This window comes from Capricornis sumatraensis, chromosome 2, assembly GCF_032405125.1.
Source record: "Capricornis sumatraensis isolate serow.1 chromosome 2, serow.2, whole genome shotgun sequence".
Lineage (NCBI taxonomy): Eukaryota > Metazoa > Chordata > Mammalia > Artiodactyla > Bovidae > Capricornis > Capricornis sumatraensis.
The window spans coordinates 132,107,333-132,134,777 of NC_091070.1; the positions used below are offsets into that span (position 1 = coordinate 132,107,333).

Sequence of the window (27,445 nt, forward strand, 5' to 3'; positions counted from 1 at the left end):
AGGATTGGTGCTTTTGAGGTGGGGGTTATGGGGAGGAGTTGGGAAGGTTAAGGGATTGCAAAGGGGCATGAGGAAAATTTGAGAGATGATGGATATGTACACTATCTTGATGGTAGTAAAGGTTTCATGGGGGATACATATATGAAAACATCAATTTATATACATTAAATATATGCATGTCAATTTTATCTCAATAAAGCAAATAAAAAGCCAAAATATAACAAATATGTCAAATCAATCAGTAGAGAAATAAGCAAAGAAATCAATGGAAAAAAATCAATTTGAAAAATGTTCCCACACTGTCTCTGTATTTCCTGTTTTCATTATAAAGGCAGAGAGAAGGGAATGCAATGTAACATCTGTTCCATGCCCCACAGTACACCCTTAACCCTTGCCAACTGTCTCAAAATACACGTGTTAGGTTGTGAGGGTGGGGGTGGATCAGCTCAAAACCATCAATTCCCATAAGAAAAACAAGCTACAGTACAAGCCCTTCTGATAACAAAGATTTTAATTTAAAATGTTCATCTTTCTTATGCTGTCTTATGAAGGACAGGATGCTATCAGTATATCTTGCTTTATGGAATGTATCTTTGTTCCTAAATAGATGAACTTTAAAACTTATGTTCTAATAATAATAACTAACAGTAAATGACACTGAGCACCTTGACTACCATTTGCTGTCTCATTTAATTCTTGAGATAACTGTGCCATTTTATTGATACAGGTTAACAGGGTCTAAGATCATACAGTTAAATGGCAGAACTCAAACTTATGTCTGTCTAATATGAAAGCTCATGCTCTTGACAGCTACACTTAACTGAAGGTTCTAGTTGATAATTTAGTAGAATGCCTAATAATTACACCTTTATGCCTCTTTTTTGAAAGCTAGGATTTCATATATGCACATTATTCAGAGAGTAGGAATGAGAAGTATTAGCTATATAAATTCCAACTATATAAAACACATAAAAAACATGTTTTTTGGGGGGCCAGTCGCCATGGCCCCAGATGGCAACTGATTCTCTTCTAAAACACATCATAGTAAAGGTTATGAATGTACATCTAAAAACCTCATAATTCAATTCCCTAAATAAAGTTCTGCTTGATTCTTAATACCCCAGTTCTTATATGGGCAGCAACTGGACTTCTCTCAGTTATAAGCTTATGTTCATGTGATCTTTTAGCAAAGATTTAAATTACCTACTCCAATTCTAAAATCTCTTCCTAAAAATCATTTATCAAAATGGGATCATTTTTGGTCAAAGAACTGTTATGTCCAGGCTTATGAGTGACAAAGAATGCTTCAACTTTGAGTACATTTAAATATATTCACAGATCCGTTATCATGTGAGTATATGTCTGATTTTGTTTTCAATGCAAACACACTTGACAAGCTTACTAGTACAGGACAATGTCTGTTTTTTGCCAAATTCAATTTTACTTTCCTCATCTCAGACCAGCCTTCATAATAATCTGCTTCCAAAAAAAGCACAAGGCCATGACCAAAAGCAGATGGCACACTCCACTTACAGTGAACGTGTACTTGTGATTTTCCTAGGCCACAGCACCTTCCATGATAGCTTGTGTCTGTTCTATATTTTTGGCACTGCCATAAGATCCTTATTATTATTTTAAGAATATTTTTGGAGAAAGTAAATAATTTATTAACACAGACATATATGTAACATCAATTTTTTTATTTCTAACTCTGGCAGTTTAAAAAACTCCCAATAGTTAAATATTACAGCCTCAAACTCTTAAATATATTTCTAACCTTGTCCTGCCTACAACATTTTTGTCTGTAAATTTTCTCGCCTAGGGAATTCTGCAATGGCTTTTGGCCAAAACCAACAAAGTTATATCCTAGACGTTAGAAGAGTTATACCTGTTTTATGACTGAGGCATCAGTGGAAAGGAATTCAAGACTCTTTAAGCTTATTCTATGTGAAAGTTGTAATACTTCACCATTTATTATTGCAAAAGCAATTTAAAGAATGCTTTAAAATAAAATGATACTAATCAGGGTAGATTCTACTTAATCATAGCTAAGGGTGTCTTTGCATCAGATCTGAGACACATAGATATAATATACACAACATGGAAGGTTCAAACTATTTAACTTTTATTGACAGTCAAATCTGTTTTCCAAATTTTAAAAATGAGTGTTCCCTCTTCTTTTTCTAGAGTAATCAGACCCTGTTGGGAGGCTTTTTCTAGATTTTCTTAGAATTAATGAACTGAGCTTCTCCTGCTGAACCGTGTGGTTCCAATCCAACCTCTCCTGGACAGTTAATGAGCTATGTCATCTGCTTTCACTGTGGAAGGGATTCCCATAGTGTTCTCATTCATGTAAATGAAGTGGTCAAATCAAAGGGAGAGACTTTCATTAAGAAGGCTTTTCTCTGACGTAATGCCTTCTAATACAGAAAATCATTTTATATAAAGTTCATTTAGGATCAAATATGGTATAAATGGCCTCTAACAATTATTCTTCAAATACTGAAGAGCTGAATATTACATTATTTTCTATTGAATTCCTTGGTTCTATGCCAAACATGTCTTGGCTGCAACAGAAGAGTGAGGAGGCTTTTATATTTTGGGGAGAAAAAGAACTATGAAGGCTCTACAAGGGTGTATTTACAATCTGAAACTGCAGAAATTCTGGAAAATGAATGAAGCTCTTTTACAATTATAACTTTACAGGTAGGATTTACTTACAAACTACAGGAACTTTTATAATACATCCCTATATAAATCTAACCCTTGCCAATGGGACTTACTATTTATTTAACAGCAACAGTGAACCATATGGTTTTGTTCAGACATGCAAGGTTAAAGAATAGATTTTATATCCAGGAAAAATCTCTCTTAAAGGTAAACAGAAAAAAAAAAAGCAAAACAAAAAACTTTAAAACATAAAGGAAAAACCAATCATTGCTATTTAAGAACAAAGACCAAAACCTTTTCAACCAGCTAAGCATGAATTAACACAGAATACTAAATTGAAGAAAATTAGCAAGCTGTCATATTAGTTCAAGAACAGCAACAGTGTTTGTTGCTAAGCAAGAGCTATACAGAAAGAATGCAGTAAAATCTTGACATATTACAGAACCAACATCAAAAGCCCAAAGAAAAAATCACTCCACAAATAAAACAAGATTTCATTTTCAGAATCTGATATGGCAGTTGCTTTTCTCAAAGGGCTGGAACAATTTTGACCCCCTGCTGCTACTTTGTCTAACAATAGACTGTTTAAAGATATATCACTTCTGGTGAAGCTATTCATTTCACCTAAACCTCATATACTTTAAATCTTAGAAGAGAACTTTACCACCTACAGGCTGTATGCACAGACTAAATACAACACTTGTGCCTGATTCTGAATGGTATCTTATTTCAAAATGCTCTCTTAACTACAGCTCTTGCTTCTCAAGCTGCGCTTTCAACTTGTCAGAAGCTGCCTACAGTAACTAAAATTGGATTCACACAGAAAAAAATAATTTTATTTTAGGAAAACATATGCAGTAAGCACCTTAGCATCTGTTAACATTAAAACCAGAAGGCAGTATGTTACATAGGGCAGGCTGTAAATTTAGTAATTTACAACATTCATTTTGAAATATTACAGCAATCTTTTAAAACAATGGCATACATTTCCTCTGCTCAACGAATATCCATTTGAGAATCTATATGCCAGGTGCTGAGTATAAGAATTAGCAAAACAGTCATAAAGCTCCACAGGTTTTTAAAGCTAGAAAGCAAAGAGGTCATCTTCCAATTTTTCTATTAGAGGAAGCCATTCCTCAACCCCTATCCCAATTAGGAGAGGGCTGAGGCCCAAAAGTTTTTGTGTAAGTCAGTTGCGATATGTATGGGAAACTTCTTCCTGGAATCCCAGCGCAGACAGGCACAGATCCTCAGGTGAGCCTTTTTTAAACGTTGCCAAACTATTGTAGTTTCCAAATTCTGATTGCTATTTATAATAATGCTGCTCTTGGAAAACGCTTTCTGAGTTCTAAGAGGGCATGAGCAAAGCACTTTCTGGTTCAGCCTAGGCAGTGGAACCCTTCCAGGTCTAAGCTGGTAATTCCTATGGAGAGGAGAGCCAGAAGTCTCAGATGAGAACAAGAGAAGGAAGCAGGAAAAACAACTCACTTTAGGAGTAAGGATAGGGAATGAGCTCAAACTTTCTTCAACCTTCTTTTTCTTTTCTCTTCATTGATCAGATAAATATGTGATAATAAACGGGAAGGTGTCCTGGGTGTAATCAGTTTAGGATGGGGTTATGATAAACAGTTTTCAGGGACGTACAGGGAAAGGACGAGAAATCCCCAAGAGGGACAAAAGGGGAAGACCTGTGGATGTGGCAGAAATGAGTCACCAGCCACAGTAAACATTTATTTGTAATACGTGTTGGCGGGGGAGTCACTGAAAAGTTAGCCTGTCGAGGGCACACTGGAAACATCCATTCAGATGATTAGCAACCACTGACTGTTTCTTGGATATGGGGTATATGATGTGTGCTGAGAGAATACAAATAAAGGGAAAAGAAGAAATGAATCCTACATCATTGGAGTACTTATAATGCCATGCAAATTACAGTGTTACACAGAAATACTAGTTTTTAATCATTTATTCTTATTACAGACAAGGAAGCTTTGTTTCAGACAGACTGAATGACTTGACCAAGGTCACACAGTCATGCTTAGTGGCAGAACAGGCAGACTCGAGCAATGAACTTTATATTTGACTAGGCATGTGTCAAAGCCATAAACATGTGATCTTCAGGGACGCCATGTAAACTAAGACTGAAGTAAGCGGGGAAAGGAAAATAAGCCAGACTCCACCCCCCAATCAGAAGGCAATTGCCTCATGTACTTTGGAGAAATTAAACCACTGGAAATCACTCATCACACATTACAAAGCTACATAAAAAAAAAAAGAAAGAAAAAGAAAAAAGCAATAGCTTTCAGCAGAGACTATGCTTTTTTCAGCATGCCCAAGTCTCATATTTGGCCACTTCTCTCCTTTCAGGTGTATCATCTTCCTATTACTCAAACAGATACCCTTAAGGTCTTTTCTTTCCCTCTCCAAATCTGATTTCAGGACAGATTAGAAAACATCCTTCCCAAGGTGTAGAAGATTCACGACACTTTAAAGAAGTTATGCCCTTATATTGTTTTTTAAATTAGACTTTATTTTTTAGATTAATTTTGGGTTCACAGCAAAATTGAATAGAAAGTAGATTTCCTATAACCATCTCCTCCCCATTCCTGGATATTTTAATAGATATCAAATACTGAAACCAGAGTAAGAATTTTTAATCTGGGGTCTAGGGAAATCTATTCATAGTCTTAATGGAGTCCTTGATCTATCAGATATTATATCCTGAATTATGGAATATGGTTGTATACAGATTTTTAAGAAAGTAGGTTTCATCAGGTTCTCGAGGGGTTGGCATTCAGAAACAGCTAAAGGCACTAAGGTAAAGAATAAAGTTCAAGTCCAGACATCAGGTAGGGAGACTAAAGGAATTATTTGGAAGCAGAAATGCTTTATCAGAGTCCCCAAATCATATCATATGGGTGGCTGCTATAGCAAGTATCAATGTGTATATACCAAGGCCTCTTAACTTCAACTAGGACTATAGAAATATCCTAGTTAAGCAAAGAAATGGCTTTCAAACATATGATGGCCACTCTCTCTCTCTTTTTTAAAAAACATACCTTTAAAGCTTCTATAACGAGGTCCCTTGCTTCAAGCTCTCCTTCAAGAATACTGAATAGTGTTAGGAGTTCTGGCTTGCTGAGTTTTTCCAGATTCATCCTGAAAGCCTGAAACAAGGACAATAATCAGATAATCTCCAGAAGACAGAGGTAATCCGATACTATTTAAGAAAAAATAAAGTGAGATAAGAGCAAGAATTACAGTAGAAAATACTTTTAAGAAAGGAAATGGTTAACTAGGAATAAAACTACCATATGACTCAGAAATCCCACTACTGGGCATATACCCTGAGAAAACCCTGAAAATGACACCATGTACCCAATGTTCATTGCAGCACTATTTATAATAGCTAGGACATGGAAGCAGCCTCGATGTCTACTGACAGATGAGTGGGTAAAGAAGCTGTGGAAAATATATACAATGAAATATTACTCAGCTATAAAAAGAAACACATGTGAGTCAGTTCTAATGAGGTAGATGAACCTAGAGCCCATTTATACAGAGAGAACTAAGTCAGAAAGAGAAAAACAAGTATCACAAATTAAGGCACATACATGGAATCTAGAAAGACGGTACTGATGAGCTTATTCGCAGGGCAGTGATGGAGACAGACACAGAGAAGAGACTTGTGGACACAGCAGCAGATGAAGAGGGTGGGGCATTGCCGTGTGTACAGCAGACAGCTGGTGGGGATTTGACGCAGGGAGCTCAACTCAGTGCTCAGTGACAACCTTGAGGGGTGCAATTGGGTAGGAGGTGGGAGGGAGGTTCAAGAGGGAGGAGACTTATGTATACCTATGGCTGATCCATGCTGATGTATGCAGAAACCAACACAATATTGTAAAGCAATTATCCTCCAATTAAAAATAAAATTTAAAAATGAAAGGAAATGGTTGTAATTAAATGTAAAAATAAGAATTTTCTGATGTTAATCATAAACTGAGCAGTAAACGAAAATAAAATTCATTTTAATTATTGACTTTATCACCATTTACAAAGATCAGGTTTTCATTATTTTTCCCTCCTGGCATATATTCAAACATCCTAGAAGGTCTCAGAAAGAATTGTTATCATTCAGTTGCTAAGTTGTGTCTAGCTCTTTTGCGACTCCATGGACTACAACTTGCCAGAATTCTCTGAAACAATTAGACACTAGTTTTATTCACTAGAAGTTCAGGTAAAATTTTGTAATAATGAATACTATTTCACTGAAAAACTGTTATACCATAAAAAGATCTTCTACTTTTAGATAACCAAACTCTAAAACTGTATATAAAACACTCTGGATCCCTCTGAAACTGGCTGAAATCAATTTAAGCAAAGATAGTGTATGGTGGGACGACAGGAGAAATTTTTCTTTTAAATTGTCTACTTTCACAGAGAGCATCTATCACAATATTTATATTTCATAGTAAAATAAGACTTAAGTGCAACCATGTACAAATGTACTTTTAAATGAGTGCTTAAAATATATTGTTTAAACATCTTAATTGGCCAGGCTATTATAAACTGAATTTATTTGACTTAACAAGTTCACATTTCTAAGAAGTCTTGCATCTTTTAAAATACGTTAAATGGCAAATTGCATGGCACAAATTTAACCCTTTCCATAAGATTAATTTCTCACAAACCACACATAGATAAAAGTTAGACTATGATACAATCTTTGAAGGCTCTTCTGACTATTGTGTATGGTAAGATACATTTTATAATTTATAAAGTAGAACAAAAACTGTTTTCCCTCTCCCATGCTCTACTTTTAAATTGCCACACTCATGTAGTTTTTTTTTTTTTCCCAAAGTGAATCACAACATGACTAGTTCACACACCCTCTAGTAACTCCCAATTTCTATGAGCACACAAAAGAGTCATTGATTCCTTTTAGAACTACTGCCTTTAAGGGAATGAGAGCATGTAGAAAATATATACTTCACTGTGTTGTTAGATATCCTTCCAGAACATGCTGTAGGAATCCTTTGCCACATGGTAAAATATATTCAATGTAACTTCAGCTCTAACTGCTACATTTCTAATTGGTGAGGGTTAGCAACTAGTAAGTAATTCTCATGTAACTATTAGAGAGATACCTCACAACAGTTACTTTAAAAATAAAAACTAAAAAACAAACAAAACAAACAAAACCCCCCAAACCCACAAACCTAATAAAGCTACACTTAAAGATAGTATGCTGGAAAAAATACATTACTTTGCAGTCAGATAGATGCTAGGTTGACATCTTCGTTGTGTGACTGGACAAGTGTTCTGAGTCCCAGTTTTCCTATCTGTTAAAGTGAAATGATATCTAACTCATAGGATTGCTGTAAAGATTGAGTTAATAAATACAAAACATCTTGCCAAGCTCCTGATACAAGGTGATCAATGCTTTAATTATTAGGAACTACTATCCTGAAAGAGGAGAGTGAAAAGTTGGCTTAAAGCTCAACATTCAGAAAATGAAGATCATGGCATCTGGTCCCATCACTTCATGGGAAATAGATGGGGAAACAGTGGAAACAGTGTCAGGCTTTATTTTTTGGGACTCCAAAATCACTACAGATGGTGACTGCAGCCGTGAAATTAAAAGACGCTTACTTCTTGGAAGAAAAGTTATGACCAACCTAGACAGCATATTCAAAAGCAGAGACATTACTTTGTCAACAAAGGTCTGTTCTAGTTAAGGCTATGGTTTTTCCAGTGGTCACGTATGGATGTGAGAGTTGGACTGTGAAGAAAGCTGAGCGCTGAAGAATTGATGCTTTTAAACTGTGGTGTTGGAGAAGACTCTTGAGAGTCCCTTGGACTGCAAGGAGATCCAACCAGTCCATTCTGAAGGAGATCAGCCCTGGGATTTCTTTGGAGGGAATGATGCTGAAGCTGAAACTCCAGTACTTTGGCCACCTCATGCAAAGAGTTGACTCATTGGAAAAGACTCTGATGCTGGGAGGGATTGGGGGCAGGAGGAAAAGGGGACGACAGAGGATGAGATGGCTGGATGGCATCACAGACTCAATGGACGTGAGTTTGAGTGAACTCCGGGAGTTGGTGATGGACAGGGAGGCCTGGCGTGCTGCGATTCATGAGGTCGCAAAGAGTCGGACGCGACTGAGCGACTAAACTGAACTGATCCTCTCTCATTTTCCAAAAGAATTCTGAGAAAGGCATTACCAAAACTTGGGACAGTCAAGATCAATTACTTTAGAAATAAGAGACTCTGGCTACCCTTTTGTAGTTGGGAACCACAGATAAAGAAGGATGATAGACAGCATGCTGGAGTGAAGAGTCGTGAGGAATTTAAACTACCATTTGAGTCACTTTTGTTTTTAGATGAAATCCTTCCCCCATTTCCTGATGGTTTCATGCTTTAACCTCTCTCAAGGATATTATAAAGCAAGGAATCATTTTATATCTTTTTCACCTCTCCCCTGATGTTAAGAGGAATAACGAGCACTTGGTAAAGGGAGTCTATAAATACTAACTGCACTAGTTGAGTAAATCAACTAGGAATGGAGCCAAAATGTATTTCCTTCAATATTTTTTTATTCCTTAAATATTCTCATTAAGAAATCTAAAACTGTGCTTAAAAAAAAAAAAAGAAATCTAAAACTGTGGTTTAAGGAAGCAGTGTGATGAGTGAAGAATGTAGAATTTCAGTCTCAGCCCTGCTACTAACCAGCTATATGGCTTTGAGGAAAAAAAAAAAATTATCTAGCTGCTCTGGCACTGAGTTTCCTCACAGATGAACTCAAATACACTAGATAATCTCTAAAGTCCTTCATGGTTCCATTCGAAGCTTTCATGAGTAAAAATTAAGAATTATTTGTTAGAGAAGTCAAGTAAGAATTATAGGTAAATATACAAAAGGAACTGAAACAGACTATACAAAGTTTTTGATTTGTTGTGATAAATATACGTCCTCAAAAAAGAGTAAAACTGAAACAATCTCTAGTCCCTTTAATTACTGGGTTGGCCAAAAAGTTCGTTTAGGATTTTCTCTAAGATATTATGGAAAAACCTGATTAAACTTTTGGCCAACCTGATATAAAGCAGGCTAGTCTAAGCAAGAAAAAATCCTGTTCTTTGTCAATGGCATAAAGAACAATATTCATGTTACATCTACATTTGGAATAACTTCTGCACACAAATTTTAATATCTGGAACATTTTGCTAATATGTACCAATCCTGGTGGCTCAGAGGTTAAAGCGTCTGCCTGCAGTGTGGTAGACCTGGGTTCGATCCCTGGGTCGGGAAGATCCCCTGGAGAAGGAAATGGCAACCCACTCCAGTATTCTTGCCTGGAGAATCCCATGGACAGAGGAGCCTGGTGGGCTGCAGTCCATGGGGTTGCAAAGAGTTGGACACGACTGAGCGACTTCACTTTCACCAATTATTTAGCTTGGTGTCTACAGGAAGTGATGGAGAAGGAAATGGCAACCCACTCCAGTGTTTTTGCTTGGAGAATCCCAGGGACAGGGGAGCCTGATGGGCTGCCGTCTATGGGGTCGCACAGAGTCGGACACAACTGAAGCGACTTAGCAGCAGCAGCTACAGAAAGTGAATGTAATACAAATGACACAAGAGAGAAAGAAGGGCCCCAGCTGTGTAATTCAACCCCAAGAGATCTGTTTTTGCATATTCCCACAACCATTCTTTGTAAATATTAAAATTTTCCAGGTTTTTTGCTGTCCTTTACATTTGAATCTAATTTCAATACACAACATACTGCAGTAACTTTTTGTTTCAAATATAAATGCATGATAGTAAAACTGTGTTGAGTTTTAGCATGCTAGTGATATTCCTGGGGGTGGTACAGGAGGGGGATGGGGTGGGGTGATACTGACCTGATAGCTTATGGTCACACTTTAGTCCTCAAGTATAAATTCTTAAGGTTTTCTTCAGTTAAAATTTGGGAAAACTGACAAATATATTTAAAATGTCATCAGCATGGTGGAAAAATGTTCAATGTGCAAAATAATAAGAGATTTATTGTCTACGTGACCACACTCTACAAACAATTAGTAAATCCTCAGAATGTCAACTGTCCTCATAGCTGCAGAGGCCTGACAGCTGTAGGTTGATACAGACAAGAAAGAAGAAAACAAGCCACTTCAAGATGAAGCTGAGTACATTGGAAAAAACACCAAGAATCTGCCTTCCCTTTTGCGATTATAATTAGGGAAGGTGAGGCCTTTCAAAGTCTTTTTTAAGATGTCCACTGCCATTTCATCTTATGAATGTCACTAGAAGAAACTGACTTTCTCTACCTGAACTGACAAAAACCTATTTGCTTGAATCACTATGACTTATTCACAATGCACTAGATTTAAAAAATAACATGATTACAAATTAACTTTTCAAACTGCCAAATTCTGGTAAGGCAAATTCTGATCCCTTGATCTGCCAATCAATAAACAAACAAATCCATCTGTCACCACCTCAACTTTGAAGGGCTTATTACTAATCCCAGCTTCTACTTTTTCCCACTTATGTTCAAATATTAAATGTTGAATTATATGTAATTTTTGGTTTATGCTTTTCTAATAGTGTATTAGACACAGCAAACTTTTAAAAAAGATAGGCTCTAAATTTTATTTGATAGAACACAATTTCCATCTTGCATTTTAAGCTTCCAAGTCCATTTGACTCCAATTTCTGCCTAATATATAAATAATTTGGTCTGAGATTTTCAGAGAAAGGCTGCTTCTAACTCTATATTCATTATCAGAAATATGACTGCCAGATTTTTGGCAAGTCACATCGTAGTCTACAGACTCATTCTCCACTTATTTTCTAAATGAGTTGTTACTTGTCACTGTCACTGTCCATTAAGTAACAGAGAAAAACAAGATCATTTCAACCAGATGCTCAGCTCATTCCTTCCAGTAGAATCTTTCCAAGACCCAAGTTTCCGTAGAGTTTAGATGCAGATACTTCTGCCTAAGGAATTTCTATAAATTTGAAATAAAAACCACTTGTGGACAAGTTGTCTGTATATATTATCATACACTGTGGTATAACTAGCTATAGCTATATTAAGCTTTATAGTTTTTCTCAATGAAAAAAATATATAAATATATACAGTAAAAAGATAAAGTTATACATACTACAATACCCTGGAAAAATAAGCCTATTTATAGACTAAATATGAAGCTTATTTTTAAGCTATTAATAAGTGATTTCAAACTGAATTTGCCCGGCTTACTATGTGGTATATTTATATGCTACTTCTCACCAAGTCAGGGCTAAGAGCCAGGAGCGCATGAAGGTCTTCTGTACAAACTTTCATGTGCCAACACCCACAAGAACAGAATTACGGGTATCAAGGACACTGGCCCCCCACCTCCACTGTGCCTCCTCAACACCAGTGCTGATTCTGTCATGGAGGTATGCTGCTGTGGCTTGGGCTCTGTTCATTTTACTTTGAACTCTGTTCATTTTACCTTTTACTTTGGGTTAAGGCCTTTTCCCTTTACCCAACCTCCAGTCATTTTGGTTCTGGCTGTGGCTGTGCCTTTTCCTTCTTGCTCTGAACTTATTCTAGATGATAGCAGGCATTGTTGCCTTTTTACCAGAGAGACTGGGTGGCAGAAAAAGAAACACCCCAAACAGCTTCTATAGCTAAGTAAGCGGGTAGGCAGGGCAGGGTGGAGTACAAGTAAGATGTTTGTCTACCTAGTATCTGGGTGTGTGTATGTCTCTATGTGGAACTGAAGGCTTTATTTCTAAGTAGTGGGTGAAATGGGACATGTAAGAGAAAACGTTTTTAAGATGAGTCTTAGATATTTCCAGATATAGAAGAACCTCAAAAAAAAAAAAGCCCTACATAAATCTTTTCTTTCAAATCCACTTGGTTAGCGCGTGCGCGCGCGCGCACACACACACACACACACACACACACACACACTCAGTTATGGTACCCAGGAGATCATTCTTCCAAAACTGGATAAAAATCATTTCATTATTATACATTCAAATTTATAATTTATAATTTAAGAAATTTACACTTAGGCTGCAACTGACTGACATTCAGGCCATTCAGTAAGTTTTCAATATAAGTAATAGAAAAATAGCAAAGATGTAATGCAAACTTGTTCCAATTATGTAAAGACTCTTTTCAGTACATATAAGCAAAACCAAAATTTGGAAGGCCAGTGAATTCTAAAAATTCAAAAAATCAACACTGACATACAAAGTGGGTGTTTTGACAGCTTTCTACTAGATAACGTACTTCCTTAAAAACCCAGCATATATGAAATTTTAAAAAAGTCACCTTTATAAATACCAAGTCTAAAATAAATAAAAGTGCACTGCTGTTCAAGAAGAAAATGTATCCAAAGCAACCTTCTATCTGAGGGTGGAAGGTGTTGACACATTACCTTGACTATTTCAGGATTTAAGTTCCCCCACCCTCTGGCACTTCTGGCTTTTCATAAAGGTTATTCATGCATTTGGGGGTGAGACAGTGACAGCATCCCAAATTGTACTTTTGGCATTTTAGGATTAGGCTAGTAAAGAAAAACATGTCAAAATATTATCAGAAAAGGCACAGCTAGAACCAAAATGAGTGGCGGTTGGGTAAAGGGAAGAGGCCTTTACCCAAAGTAAAAAGTAAACAGATCTTCTGCACATTTACTAAAGAGAGTTGTTTTTGCTATTATTATTTACAGAGACTCTAAAATCAAGGTAGAAAAACAAATCTTGCTAAATTCTACAATACTGTGCAATAAAAGCTTTACTATAAATGTCAAGTCAATCTTCTTTTAGTTGAAGGTAAAAGATATTACTGAACTATTTGTATTCTTTGTACTTATGTGTTATAGGTTAAATGTGTCCTCTAACCCAAATTTATATGTTGAAGTCCTAATCCCTAATCCCTCAGAATGTGATATATTTGAAAACAGGGTCTTTAAAGAGTGATTAAGTTAAAAATGAGGTCACGGGACTTCCCTGGTGGTGCAGTGGTTAAGACTGTGCTTCCATTGCAGAGAGCACTGGTTCAATCTCTGGTCAGGAAACTAAGATCCCACATGTCACGGTGGTGCAGCCAAAAAATATACGAGGACATTAGGGTAGGCCCTTATCTAATATGCCTGGAGCCCTTGTAAGAAGAGAGATTTGGATAAAAACACAGGCCAGGAAGAGACCCTGTGAAGACAGGGAGAAGATGCCTCCTGTTTAATAAGCCAAAGACAGAGAGGCCTCAGAAGGAACCAATGCTGCTGACACACTGATTTCTGATTTGCAGCCTCCAGGATGGTGAGAAGATAAATTTCTGTTGTTTCAGCAACCCAGTCTGTGGTACTTGTTATGGCAGCTCTAGCAAACTAACACAACATTGTAATCATTTACTACCGGTATTTTAAAATGTTCAACTAGATCAAAATCTTCCCCTTACTGTGAGAGTGCCTGAATAGAGAATGCCTTGCTTTGTCTTATCAGTCTGATGATAGGATTATGTAAAAAGGAATGGTTTTGTAACAGTTTCAGAGTACAAATTTCAGGATCCTGAAATATAAATATAGTATACAACAGTGCTAAGGGATTGAGATGCTTGTTTATCCAACACTCTCAATGTGTACTTTGAAGAAGGCCTCAAGAAGCCAGCTCTGTAATAATGCTAATAACTTGTTAAGGTCAATACTTAAAATGCTTTCAGAATTCTACTCAAAGCTGATTCTAGGTTGCCAGATTTTTTAGATTTATACTTAGGGCAGAAATTAATAATAATATAATTAAGCTTACCAATATTAATCACCACTTCTCAGAGTTTTATTTATTTTTTCCTCAGAGATTTTTAGAATTCAAACCATAGTAGTAATAAAACACACACACACACACTGAGCTAAACATTAATCTGTTCCAGGCAGTGTTCTAAGTACTTGACATGTATTAACTCAGTCCTTACAACCTTAGGTGATAGGTGTTATAACCATGAACCAGCCAGTTCATCATAACCATCACCTCCATTTTAAAGATGGGAAAACTAAGGTACAAAGACTAAATAACTTGTTCAAAGTCTTACATGTAGTATGTGACAGAAAAAGAATTTGAACCTAAGTAATTTAACTCCAGAGGCTTCCTTAGTAACTACTGCTACTTGGTACCAACTTACATCTGATTTTCTCATTTTACCAGCTACAATGTTGAGTCACAGAACTGGAAGGGACCTCAGAAATCATCTAACTTAGGACTCTCATTTTACAGATGAAAATTGAGACCAGAGTTGTTAAGTGAATTACTGAAGATTACAGCTAAATAGTAAAACTGTTAAGATACCGTCTAATCGACTTTCTGGGACAGCAAGATGGATGTCAGTTTCTGTTTTGGTCAGCACTGTTTGAAGACTCACGCGTCTCCAGTGTATCTCTGTGTGTGTGTATGTGTGCAAGTCCGTCTCCCTCACGAGGTGTGCACATCTGCTTCCACCACTGTCTCTCCTACATGTTGCCAACAACATTTATACATATACAGAAGAAAAGGAGGAAGTGGCCTCATGCCTGTAAACAAACATTCAAACATCTCTCCCCGAAAATGGGGATGTCTGGCACAATGCTATTAAAAACATATCTGTCTACCTAGAAATCTTGTTTATACCTTTTCAAGTATTCTCACCTGGGACAAGACCAAACCAGAAGAGCTACATTAGTTAAGCTACTGGAACATATGTTAATGAAAATGAATAACAGTTTTTACATTAATAATTTTTTTCATTAAAATTAAAAATATGTCTATTGATAGTATCAGGAAATTACCAGGAGTATTTACCATTTCAGGTATATCTGTTAGTGGCTTTATTTCAATGAAATTATTAGCATTATTTCAGAGAAGTAAAAATTTAGGGGACAGATAGATGATATAGACAGATATACATATTTCAATGAAATTATAACATGATTTCACTGAAATATGTATATCTGTCTATATCATCTAGCTGTCCATCATCCCCCTAAATTTTTGTTTCTTTGAAATAATGTCATCATGATTTGCAAAATACTACAATGAGGGAACAATATGTAGATTGATTTTATTTCCAGTAAAATGATTCATGGGCTTCAATTCTACAGGCAGGCTGGGATACAAGAACGCTTCAAATATTAGTGTTGGATGAAGTTGTTGACTCCATCAAGATTTCAGGCGAGGGAGAAAGAGAGCATGTGGCATGCAGGACAAACCCTAATACGGTCCAGATATCTGTGTGTTAGCTATGCCCATGATCTGACTCTTTCTGAACTGTATAAAAATTTCTCATAGGACTGTAACACAAAATTATAACTGATGATGTTGTTTTGCCTTTAAAATTTTGTCTTTTAAACCAGACCACTGATTTAAAAAAAAAAAAAGTTTAACAATTTGATATCAGTTGAAAATGATCAAGAGACCTTGCTCCCAGGTTCTTTGGGGACGGTAACTCTTCTGAGAGGATGTATCTAAGTAACTCTTCTAAGAGGACGTTGCAGTGGAAAGGGCTTGGACTTCTGAGTATTACAGACCCAGGTTTATATCCTGGCTCTACAACTTCATACTTCCTTGATCCACTTAACCTTTGAGCTCTCCCTTCTTCTATAAAATAGGGATGACTATACATACTCTAACAGGATACGGAAGGGTTTAACAGGGTTAGTGAGTGGTCAGCTCTCTCACTTGTTATCTCTGGAGAGCATATATTTGGTTGCATCTGCAAGGATAATGAAATTTTCCTTTTTCCAATGAGCAGTCATTTTCTACCATTCATGTGTCTAATTTAGAAATCAAAACAAGTTTACTCCTTCTAACCTGGCAGGCTGATCTGTTCCAAGAAGGTGATCACCTGGCCAGTTCCTGGGGAAAATGGCTTAGGAACACACACAACACTTTTTTAGGCCAATGGTATTTGCACACTACTTGGGAAAGAAAAAGGACAATCTTCTGTCTAGGCTAGTTTTTTTGTGACTTTAGGATATAAATGAAAAGCATGACTTTGCTTCCACTGCATTTCTATACCTTTTAATAGTCATAATTTTAACTTGTAATACTGATAAATGGGTCTTCAAAAAACATTACAGCTATTTTTAATATTAAATGCATAATGGATATGTATCTATATTTATAACCCAGCAGCAGTTATCCCATTCTATTATATCAATTCATCTATTTACATAGCTGTCTTTTGTCTCATAACACTGCTCTTCCAGACGAATACTCTGTCTTATTTTACTTGATAAACTTAGTACCCAGCAGTCTCTGGTTCAAAGGGGTATTCAAAACAGGCTGGTTGCATAGAAATGTATCATAAAACTGGACTTTATCTTTTAGGAAATAAGAAGCCACTAAACATTTTTAACAAGGCGAATCTCACAATAAAAGTATAGTTTTAAGAAGGCTAAAGCTTGAAGTACAGAGCTGATTTGACTGAAGAGAAACTGGAAGCAGAAAAAGCACTTGGCAGAATAACAGTGCAGGTATAAGATTAAAATGTGTGAACGAGGATGGTGGCAGTTAAGAATGGAAAAAAAAGACGGATGTAAGAGACTTTGTTAGGAATGTACAGTAACTTAGTATTGGTTCTATTTAAGGAGATAAGAGGAGAAATAATCCCAGATCAGCTGAGGTTTTAAGGCTGGGTAACTAGAATGATGATGCCTTTAACAGAAACAGGGATGTTAGAAAACGAACTGGTTTTTTCGGGGAAATGATGACTGTGATGTGAGACAGACACTGAATGAGAAGTAATTAGCCCACCCCCCCAAGAGGAACATGTTCAAAGTCAGCGAGTGTGGTGAAGGCTACAGGTTTAGAAGCAAGGAAGTCTTCAGGGATGGAGCCTTTTCAGAAAATCTCCTCTCTGCCTTCAATTTGGGAACAAGAGGCAATAAGAAGCTGACACACAGGGCTGGACCAGACCTTGTCTGTGCGGTCCAATATTGGACCAGCTAGGAGCCAGCCTGGTTCTGTTCCCACTCTAGTTCCACTGCTGTAGCAGAAAGGCCTACTCAGCAGAAACCAAGGAACGGGGACCTCTTCCTCCCCCAAACCCCCAAACTTAGTGCTTCTTTCCTCTCTAACTTACCCATCAGTTGACTCTCCTCCCCATTATAATTTATAGCTCTTATCTCCCATTGACACAACTCATCCCTGCTTGCTTCTCCCTCTGCACCCCTTCCTCCCTGACAGACCCAGAGCACACTTCAGCCTCGCCTTGCCCAGCGGCTTTGTACAAGGGATCCATGCAGATGCTCCCAAGGCTCAGGGTCAGAAGTCTTTTTTTGTCTGTAAACCCCATCATCCTGTGCTCTTTTTGTTTTCCTTCCTAGTTTCTATTTGAACTCAGTAACAATTAAGGATTACATTCTTTGTGGCTCCAAAAGATTTAGAAAGGATTCATTTAGCAGCAGAGCACACAGTTAGAGTGAAAGCTCTGGTTCTGGACCTGAAATACAGAGCTTGGAAACAGTTGGCAGGGAGAAGCCATATTACTACATTCTTTGCATCAAAGCCTGTTTGTAGTCCTGTTTCCCTCAACCCACAACCCCTGTCCTCGACTCCCCTGCCCTCTACTCTTAACTCCCCATCGATGGTTTCTTCTCATCCATTTTGATTGTTCCTATGAACTGCTCCTTACATTGGAGGCAGTAGAAGAGCTGTCTTCAAAAGGCAAAAAAATCACTATTAATCAAAATTACCATGGAAAATCCCTTAAATCTCACAGAAGGTACAACCCTGTACCATGATCACACTATCCATGAAACTGTTTATATGACACTGAGAGTGAAGGCACTTGAGACAGTTTGGAGTGGAGTAACTGACAACTCAGAGAGAAAACATCAGATAGTTGAATCCCTTGCCTTTCTTTTTCCAGGGCCAACAAGTTTAAGGAAGATAATGCACATGACAAAATTATGAAACACACACTGTAAGACATACACACTGTCCTAAAAATTCTTCTGTCAGATGTCTGAGATCACGACATACACAAGCTCTGTTTCCCTCTACTTAGGAAACGTAGCTATGTAGTCAAATATTTAAAACCAAACCAACCCATAGCTAAAATCAGATACTAATTCTTCACCTTTGTTTAAATGATAAAGGAGTAAAAGAATATTCAATATTAATTAACTCACGTGCAGTGCTAATAATAATGTCAATAATACCCACCAATTATTGAGTGCTTCCTACATGCCATGTTCCTGTAATCCTTTTTTAAAAAAAGCCTCTAAAAGTCATTTTTAAGTCACAGCTGAGGAAACTGAGATATGGTGAAGGTAGAAAACTCTGCCCTTCTCCTGGGTCATACAGCAAAAGAGCAACAGAGTTGGGATTTGAACTCAGGTTTGCCTTTAAAGTCTGTGCTGTAAATTAGCACACTTTATCGCCTCGCCATAAATAACCTATCTTCTCACTGAAATGCTTTGAACTAAAACTAGGAAGATTCAATTTTTAGCTATTAGCAGCAAACATTCAGGAAATAAGAAAAAAATGGCCTTTGGTAACAGGCTGATGAGCTATTCCTGGGGTCAACCACCAGACTGGACAAACTTCCTCTAAAAATATCTCTGCTTCTTGTATCATGCCACTAAACACCAATTCAGTGGCCTAAAAATCCTTGTATCAGGTATCTGAGATCATGACATGTAAAAGATTTGTTTTCCCCTACTTATGCATCTTAGCTCTATGTTGAAATATTTAAAATTAAACCAACCAATAACTAAAATCAGACATGAATTCTTCACTGGTGTTTAAATGCTAAAGGTGTAGAAGAATACTTAATATTACATTATTTAATTCACATAAAAAGTGAAACACTATTTCACTAAAAACATCCAAGAAACACCATTCTGCTCCACTCAGAAAAGTCAAAAATTCTAATCTTGTTCTGCAGATTAACTAGTAGTACTGGAAACCTGATTCTACCAAGACACAAATCCACTGTAGGCTGAGTGCATTAGGCCCACCACAGTCTGTCTGCATGATTCCATTCAGCGACCCAATACAGTGTGTATCCTTGATCATGTACTTGGTCCTAGTTTAGAAAAGTATAAAGTCAATTAGAAATTCATTTTTTAAAAAATCCCAAAGTAGATCAGAAATTTGTCAAAACCAAACTCTCAGAAACCATTTTTAAAGAAAAAACAGTTCCTAGTGTGTTCTCCTAAATTCACTTCATTCCTCTCAGGTCAGATTTTTAGAAAAATAAAATGCTAAAAGACTAGCACTGATTACTTTAATAAGTCTGGTTCAAATTTCATTCATTACTTCAAAATTATATATCTAACCAGCAGACATCTACTACAAAATTTAGTATTTTAGAGTCATTGAAGATACTGAAGCGCCAAAAGACATCAGATCGGGAAAACAAGGCAAAAAGAAATGGGCTGTTTATACCAACAAGATATGCCATATCTTATCAGTATATCTTTCTAGTCTACCCGAAGGTGTCAGCTTCAAATGAAGTTCAACACTCATTAAGTCAAACTATATACTAGGCACTGTGAAAGGTATAAAGGTGAAACAAAACATACTAACACTTCCTGAAGACTTTATGAGATAGACAACACGTACATTAGAAAAATCTCTGCATACAATGCTTTTCTTCATCTAACACTACTAAACAGGTGTCGAAAAAGTTAAAGATTTCTGCAATTCAAATGTGTATCGAATAAATCTTGCTTGTTATGCCAAGGAATCAAAGAGCATTATTTGCTTTTTCCTTTCTGCTCATAAAGCCCTGGCAATCACCACAACTTTGTTTTCCTTAGTCTCTTTACATTGGTTTATTTTCTTTTCTCTGTTCATAAAGGAAGATATATCTTTTGGGGATTTCCTGCTCTGCTTTTAGTTTTTCTCTGCTGCTATTGCTGGGGGGCCCTTACCAGCCCATTGCAGTATGCTTGGTGTGTGCTGGAGAGACCCTCCGCAGTTTCTTCCCTGGGCCTTTTTACTGGAGATCTGGAAACAGTCACTGAGTGGATCTATGCAGAGGGAGACTGGCTCCGAAAACGTCCAACCTAACTATTCAAAATTAATTACCTTCATGACGTCTACCTTCAGAGATGCTTATCAGGAAAGTAAAAGACAGCCCTTATGATTGCCCCTCATGATTCCAACTCCTCCAATCCCATCTTTGACTTCAGAAAACAGTAGTAAGACAGACTTTGGATTGAAAGCAAAAGAAACAACGCTAAAAAATATGGCGGATTTTAATGTATGAAAGCACTAGCAACAGATGGTTAATGGGGAGTCAATGGCATTTACATTAGGCCAAAATTATCAATATTTTGCACCTGCTGAAATGAAGGTCTTTATGAGCACCCTATAGAGACTCTCTTTGGTAGTCACATGTGTCTGAATAGCTAGAGTTTACCTTGCTTTTATTAATCCTTATCTCTGAAATTTAAAATGTGCTTTTAATTTTTATCCCCTGAATTTTGGTAGATGATACTGGTCTTGTAAAGCCAGTCAACATCATATATATATATTACACATCAGTTTCTCCTAGAGGAAAAAACCCACCATAAAATAGGGGCTAGAGAGTAACCAAAGGCTACCTGACCAGATTAATCATAAACCTAGACCACTGAACCTGAATTTTCTTCAAACACTTCCTCCCTTTTGTTTCAAAAGAACTACACCTTCAAGGTTAACTGCAGTCTCCCTGAGCAACAGACCAGCCCACCTAGACTGGAAGTCACTCATTCCTAATCTAAAGCTCTTTATTTAGTTATCTGTACTGCTTCACTTGAAAGCATGCTGTTACGGACAGTCCAACAATATACACTGCATTCCTACCCACAACGACAACTCTGTAGATATACAACACGCTCAATTCACTGTGAAATACTAAAAGGCGATTTTTCATCAAATTTTCAGGAAGAAATAGGATAGAAAGCAAAAATGAAACGGAACTCAAACCTAAAAAAATAAACCCTCAGAGGTTAGCTTCTCTTTCAAGTAATAGAGTAAAGGTACAAAGCGGGGTCGGGAAGGTTACTATTTCTCCTCCTCCAGAGTCAAAAAGTCCCGAAGCAGAGGAACTCTCGATACCGCCCCCCGCCCCCGCCCCAGCTCAATAGGAGAAGAGAGGATTCAGGGGGAAGGCTCAGGAATACAGAATGGGGGATGGGAGGAACCCAAGTTGGGGAAGGCCGATTCGTCCGTGGAGCTGGCTGTCTAGGTCGGGTCTTTTGATTTTTGCATCGTCCCATCTCTCTTCTTTTTAAAAACACTGATTTTTATCTTATGGATAAAATTACCTCTGGTCCCTCCCTTGCGAGCAAGGACAGGTGTTGGAAGAGATGTCTGGCCTCCTAGGGGTACAAAATGGGGGCGGGGGCGGCAATCTAAAGAATGGGAACCTGTACGCCTTCTCCCAAGGTTGAGAGGCTAGGTGAGGGACCTTTTAAATGAGGGGTATCAGGAAACCAGCCCCTTCTGGGAAGCTGGGATTGATGGGGGACAATAAGTAGCTGCAAGCACCCTCGAAGGATGAGAAGCCGCCTCCTCAGGGAATACCGGGAGGTAGAGGAGACGGCCCCGCCCCCTCAGGGGATGGGCGCGAGTGGCAGTTGGGACGGTGGCGGGAGGACACCGGCGGTTCTACCCCTGTTTTTCTTTCGAGAACCTGGCCTCCCAGCCGCCGCCAAGCCCCGGCGCCAACGGCTCCTACCTTTTCCCGGCGCTCAAGGTTCCTCTCCCTGCCGCCTCCGCCACCCTCTCCATCCACAGCCCCTCGAGGCCCCGCCCCTCAACAGCCAGGCGGGGGCACTGGCATTCGGCAGAGCCAATGGCCTCCTCGCCTCTCCAGCCGCGAAACCAATCCGCGAAGGCTGGAGGAGGGGCTTCTCCAATGTCATTTAGGCTCCTCCCGGGGCCCCAAGATCCCTTTTGTTTGGGGAGAGCCAAGCTGGGATTGAGCTCGCGTCACTTCCGGGAGGAAGCGCAGTCCTCCTGCCCGGGCTCGGGGTGGGCTTGAGCCCCTCCGGGCCCGGATTTTGCAACTTTCCACCTTCTATGGGCTTTCGGGACCAGATGGTGGCGAGTGCTTCGTGTGTACCCTCGTTATACGGGAAGCTCAGGAATGGGTTTCGGGTGTCCTGACTGACTGGGCACATTAACATCCAAAATGTTAATAAATGAAGTGCGCTCTGGTGTTTAGAAAACCTGTTGTTGAAAACCTGTTCTACCCCCCGACACACTTTTTTTTTTGGCGGGGGGGGGGAGATGGGGACAAAGCGTGTGCTAGAGAAGGGAGCAAAGATGAAAAACCCAGAGACCCCTCTTTTCACATTATAGAATAGTAGCTTCTGGAGCCCCTGGAACCCCTGGAGTGGAGACGCCGGGTAGCTCTCCAACCCGACTTCCTTTCCAGGTAGAAATCGAATGAATAAAATTGCTGTGTGTCAATGTTTTCTACGCTGTTTTCCAAATGAGAATTTTTGTGTCTTTGGCCCCATTGTACTGTAGGCTGCCGCAGCCCTGCTGGGACAAAGGACAGTAGAGGATGCAAGGAATGTCTGTCCCTCGTGAACACAGGAATGCAGATCTGGTGGCAGCAAGCCCTTGTTTAGTCGCTAAGTCATGTCCGACTCTTTTGTGACTCAATGGGTCCGCCAGGCTTTTCTGTCCATGGACTTTTCCAGGCAAGAATACTGGAGTGGGTTGCCATTTCCTTCTCCAGGGCATCTTTCTGATCCAGAGATCAAACCCGCATCTCCTGCATTGCAGGTGGATTCTTTACCGCTGAGCCACCTGGGAAGCCCCGCACTAAGCCCTCCAGCACCAAATAACCCAGAGAAGGGAGAGGGTGCATCCCTTCCTGAGGTCAAAGTTTCTGGATTTCTTTTTCCCGTTCACGGATTCCAGTTCAACTGGTTAAAAGAATAATAATCACATTGCTTTAAATATAATACATGCTTACAATTATTTATAATGCATAAGTAATATGAATTAATTTCAATGTATTATTTCTAATATTAACAATTATTATTAAGCAAAGCAGTACCGAGGCCTCCTACTCACCTAGGCAGACTGTCTCAAGACAGATCCAGCTCTGTCCACACGCAGTTTGCAGTCAGGTGGAGGGATGTAGTCAGTCTGCAAACATAGGGAAGTTCGAAGGAAGTAAACCAGTATTAATGCCGTTTTGTTGCATAAGTGCTCAGTCAGGTCTGACGCTTTTGTAACTGCATGGATTGTAGCCCACCAGGCTCCTTTGTCCATGGGATTTTCCTGGCAAGAATGCTGGATTGTGTTGCCATTTCCTCCTTCAGGGGATCTTCCCGACCCAAAGATCAAACCCTTGTCTCTTGCATTGGCAGGTGGATTCTTTACCACTGAGCCACCTGGGAAGCCCTGTTAATGCCATTCAGTTCAGTCACTCAGTTGTGTCCGACCCCATGCCAGGAATCCCTGTCCATCACCAACTCCTGGAGCTTCTCAAACAGATGTCCATCGAGTTGGTGATGACATCCAACCATCTCATCTTCTGTCGTCCCCTTCTCCTGCCTTCACTCTTTCCCAGCATCAGGGTCTTTTCAAATGAGTCAGTAGTTCACATCAGGTAGACAAAGTATTGGAGTTTCAGCTTCAGCATCAGTCCTTCCAATGAATATTCAGGACTGATCTCCTTTAGGATAGACTGGTTGGATCTTCTTGCAGTCCGAGGGACTCTCAAGAGTCTTCAACACCACAGTTGAAAAGCATCAATTCTTTGGTGCTCAGCTTTCTTTATAGTCCAACTCTCACATCCATACATGACTACTGGAAAAGACCATAGCTTTGACTAGATGGACCTTTGTTGGCAAAGTAATGTCTCTGCTTTTTAATATGCTGTCTAGGTTGCCATTCCTGCAAGTTATTTTCATATAATGATATTTAATCTTCACACAGGAGACACGAATTTGATCCCTGGGTCGGGAAGATCCCCTGCAAAAAGGAACAGCTACCCACGCCAGTATTCTTGCCTGGAGAATTTCATGGACAGAGAAGCCTGGTGGGCTACAGTCCATGGGGTCGCAGAGTCGAACACAACTGCGCAGGCACGCACACACACGCACACAAATGTAATCTTTCCTAACCTGTAAGATAGACCATTGGTGCCTATTTTACAGAGAAGAGAGAAATTCAGAGAAATTAAGTAAAGCCATAGAACTAGTAAATGGAAAACAAGGACCTTCCAACAAGGATGTGGATTCCAACTCTGTGCTATATTCTGCTCTCTATACACTTGGCTTTCAGGAGGAGGGCCGGTTCAGAGAGTGAGTCTGGATGACCTCCAACTAGGATTAGAAACAGAAATGGGCTCCATGTCTCCCTCTATTGACTGCTGGCTTGAGAATGTCCTCTGTATGTATATTTGAAGGACAAGAGGACTGTACTGAAGGGCTCCACAGCAGCTCAGATGCTTCTGAAGTAACAAATAGGAAATTCAGAACTTCAGAAAGACATCATTCCCTGTGTTCTGAAAGGCAAGATGAAGGGCCAGGGACATAGTAGGTGTTCAACAAATACTGACTTCACTTGAAACAAAATGTCTGGAATGGTTAAAAACAGAGTTTAAATGCTGGACTAGGCCCACGAATTTGAAAAATTCCATTTCCTCCTCCGCCCTTTTGCCCTGCCTTCTGGGTGTGCAATGAGGAAGTGCCTCATTGCCCGACAGTGAGGCAGATGCAGGAGAACAGGCTATTTTCTGCTGGCTTCTGAGTCACTGTAAGAGTTGTCCCAGTGAATCAGCTCACCCCTCCTCCCCCCCTTCCCTTTGTTAACCCACCATTACCCATTCTACTCCCAGGCTGACCTGGCACCTACTTCCTTCAGAGCAACTGGCGGCTCCCCAGATTTTCTGAGCTCTTGCTGACTTTCCTCAGTGAGTGTGGGAGGACCCAGCAAGAATGAGGTCATCCCTGCCTCGTAGGATTGAGTCCTGAGGGTATTCAGATTATTATCCTTTTAATTCATCACCCCTGGAGCTAGTGCATGGCCAGAGCCTGTGAATTTGAAGTTCAATGATTCTTCAAATGTATAAAATGTCTAAATAAATTAGAGTCTGGCACACAGGTGTACAGAGGTAGAAAGTGGGTTTGTAATAATTTCCTAAAGTTGTATAATACAACATACTATTTTTATATCTATTATTGTATCAACATGCCAGTAGTATTTATTAAATGCCTACTGTATGTCAGGTAACAATTTAGTAAGAAGCACTAAAGAGTATAGTGTGTGTTAATTTTTCTCCGAATGAGTAAACTTCCTAGGTAGGTGTACCATGAATGTTTATTGCCCGTTTGGGGGAGGCAATGATAGAGTAAAAGAGGGCTAGACTGGAAATGTAAAAGAAAAATTTGTGAGTTCTGCTGGAGTTCTCCCTGTCACAAACTGTACTTTCTTAGGGCTGCTGTAACAACTGACCTTAAATGGGGTGATTTAAAATAACAGAGATGTATTCTCTCTCAGTGAGGAGGCTAGGAGTCTGAAATTAAGGTTTTGACAAGGTTGGTTCCTTGGTGAGGGGTGTTGGTGGGAGTGGGCTTATGGAGGGTCACCCTGCTCTCCTAGCTTATGAGGGTTCCTGGCAATCCTTGGCTTGTAGCTGAATTGTGTTATTCTCTGCTTCTGTTTTCACATGGCATTTCCCTCTCTGTGACTTAATGCCTCTATCTGTCTTCTCCTCTTCTTCTAAGGATAACAGTCATACTGGATTTAGAACTCATCCTAATCTAGTATGACCTCATCTTAGCTCATTACATCTGCAAATATCTCATTTCAAAGAAAGTTCACATTCTGAGGATTTGGAGGGGGGCAGGGATGGGAAACATTCAAACCTGTGTGCAAAACTACTTCACAAAGTAACACCCCCAACTTAACTGCATTTAGCTTCACTGGTAATAGCATGAAATTAGCAACCTAATTCCTAAAGACCGTTTCAGTTCTATAATTGTATGATAATTATATATGCTAGAAGCATTTCTCAAGCCTTTACTATATGGCAGGCACTATGAAAATGCTTCGGAGTACATCTCATTTAACCCTTAAAAGAATTCCAGGAGCGAGATGTGAATAGTCCTGTTTTACAGATAAGGAAATTGAGGCGCAAAGAGGTCCATGGTCATGGAATTCATAAGAGATGAACATGGAATATTTACTCAGATCTGACTCCCAAGTCCACCCTCATAATTACTATGCTCTATCATGTCTCCATCATACGAGATGGGTTAGGAAGACAGGGAATGCAAGGAATATTTTTAAATTTGATTTTTGGAATACTTGGAGATGAATAGCAATCTTCTGGGGAAGGCAAGAGAGAAGAGAACAGTGGGTGGCAAACGAAAACAGCAGGGAAGAGGCGAGCTATTGGCACTTACCTGAGCCTCAGTTTCCTCATTTCTTACATGGAATCAGTTCCTTCAAGTGGTTGTGACTATCCAAGTGAGATGATGGGCATGAAAGTATTTGGTAAATTCTATGAGGGATGATAAACTATTTGGAGATCTTGCTCAAGCTCTTTCTCCTCTCTGGGCCCGAGCCCTGCAGCTGAACATCTAAGGGTTGGTTGACCATCTGGGGCTCTGTAAGACTCCTTCTAGCTGTGACCCACTGAGACTTACTAAGACGCTGGGTGAGCTAGATGTGAAAGTTGGAGTGACTGGGAAAAGTGACCTGGCTTGGCTCTTCCTACCTGCTGGTTCCTTATGAGCCCCCATCTGGCTTCTCCAGGAGGGGATCCTGAGGTCGCAATATAGAAGC

The 27,445-nt window shown here is 39.1% G+C and overlaps 1 protein-coding gene across 1 annotated transcript in view; it reads right to left on the reverse strand.

Annotated features, from left to right (window-relative positions):
• CTTNBP2NL (CTTNBP2 N-terminal like) overlaps positions 1–22,418 on the reverse strand; it is a 52,307-nt gene extending 29,889 nt beyond the window's left edge. The window contains exons 1-2 of the mRNA XM_068964130.1: positions 22,368–22,418; positions 5,730–5,837 (exon numbers count right to left, since the gene is read on the reverse strand). Of these exons, the coding sequence (XP_068820231.1) occupies positions 5,730–5,828 (99 nt within the window). The 5' untranslated portion in view covers positions 5,829–5,837; positions 22,368–22,418. The remainder of the gene's footprint in view (positions 1–5,729; positions 5,838–22,367) is intronic.
• Between the last annotated feature and the right edge of the window lie 5,027 nt (positions 22,419–27,445).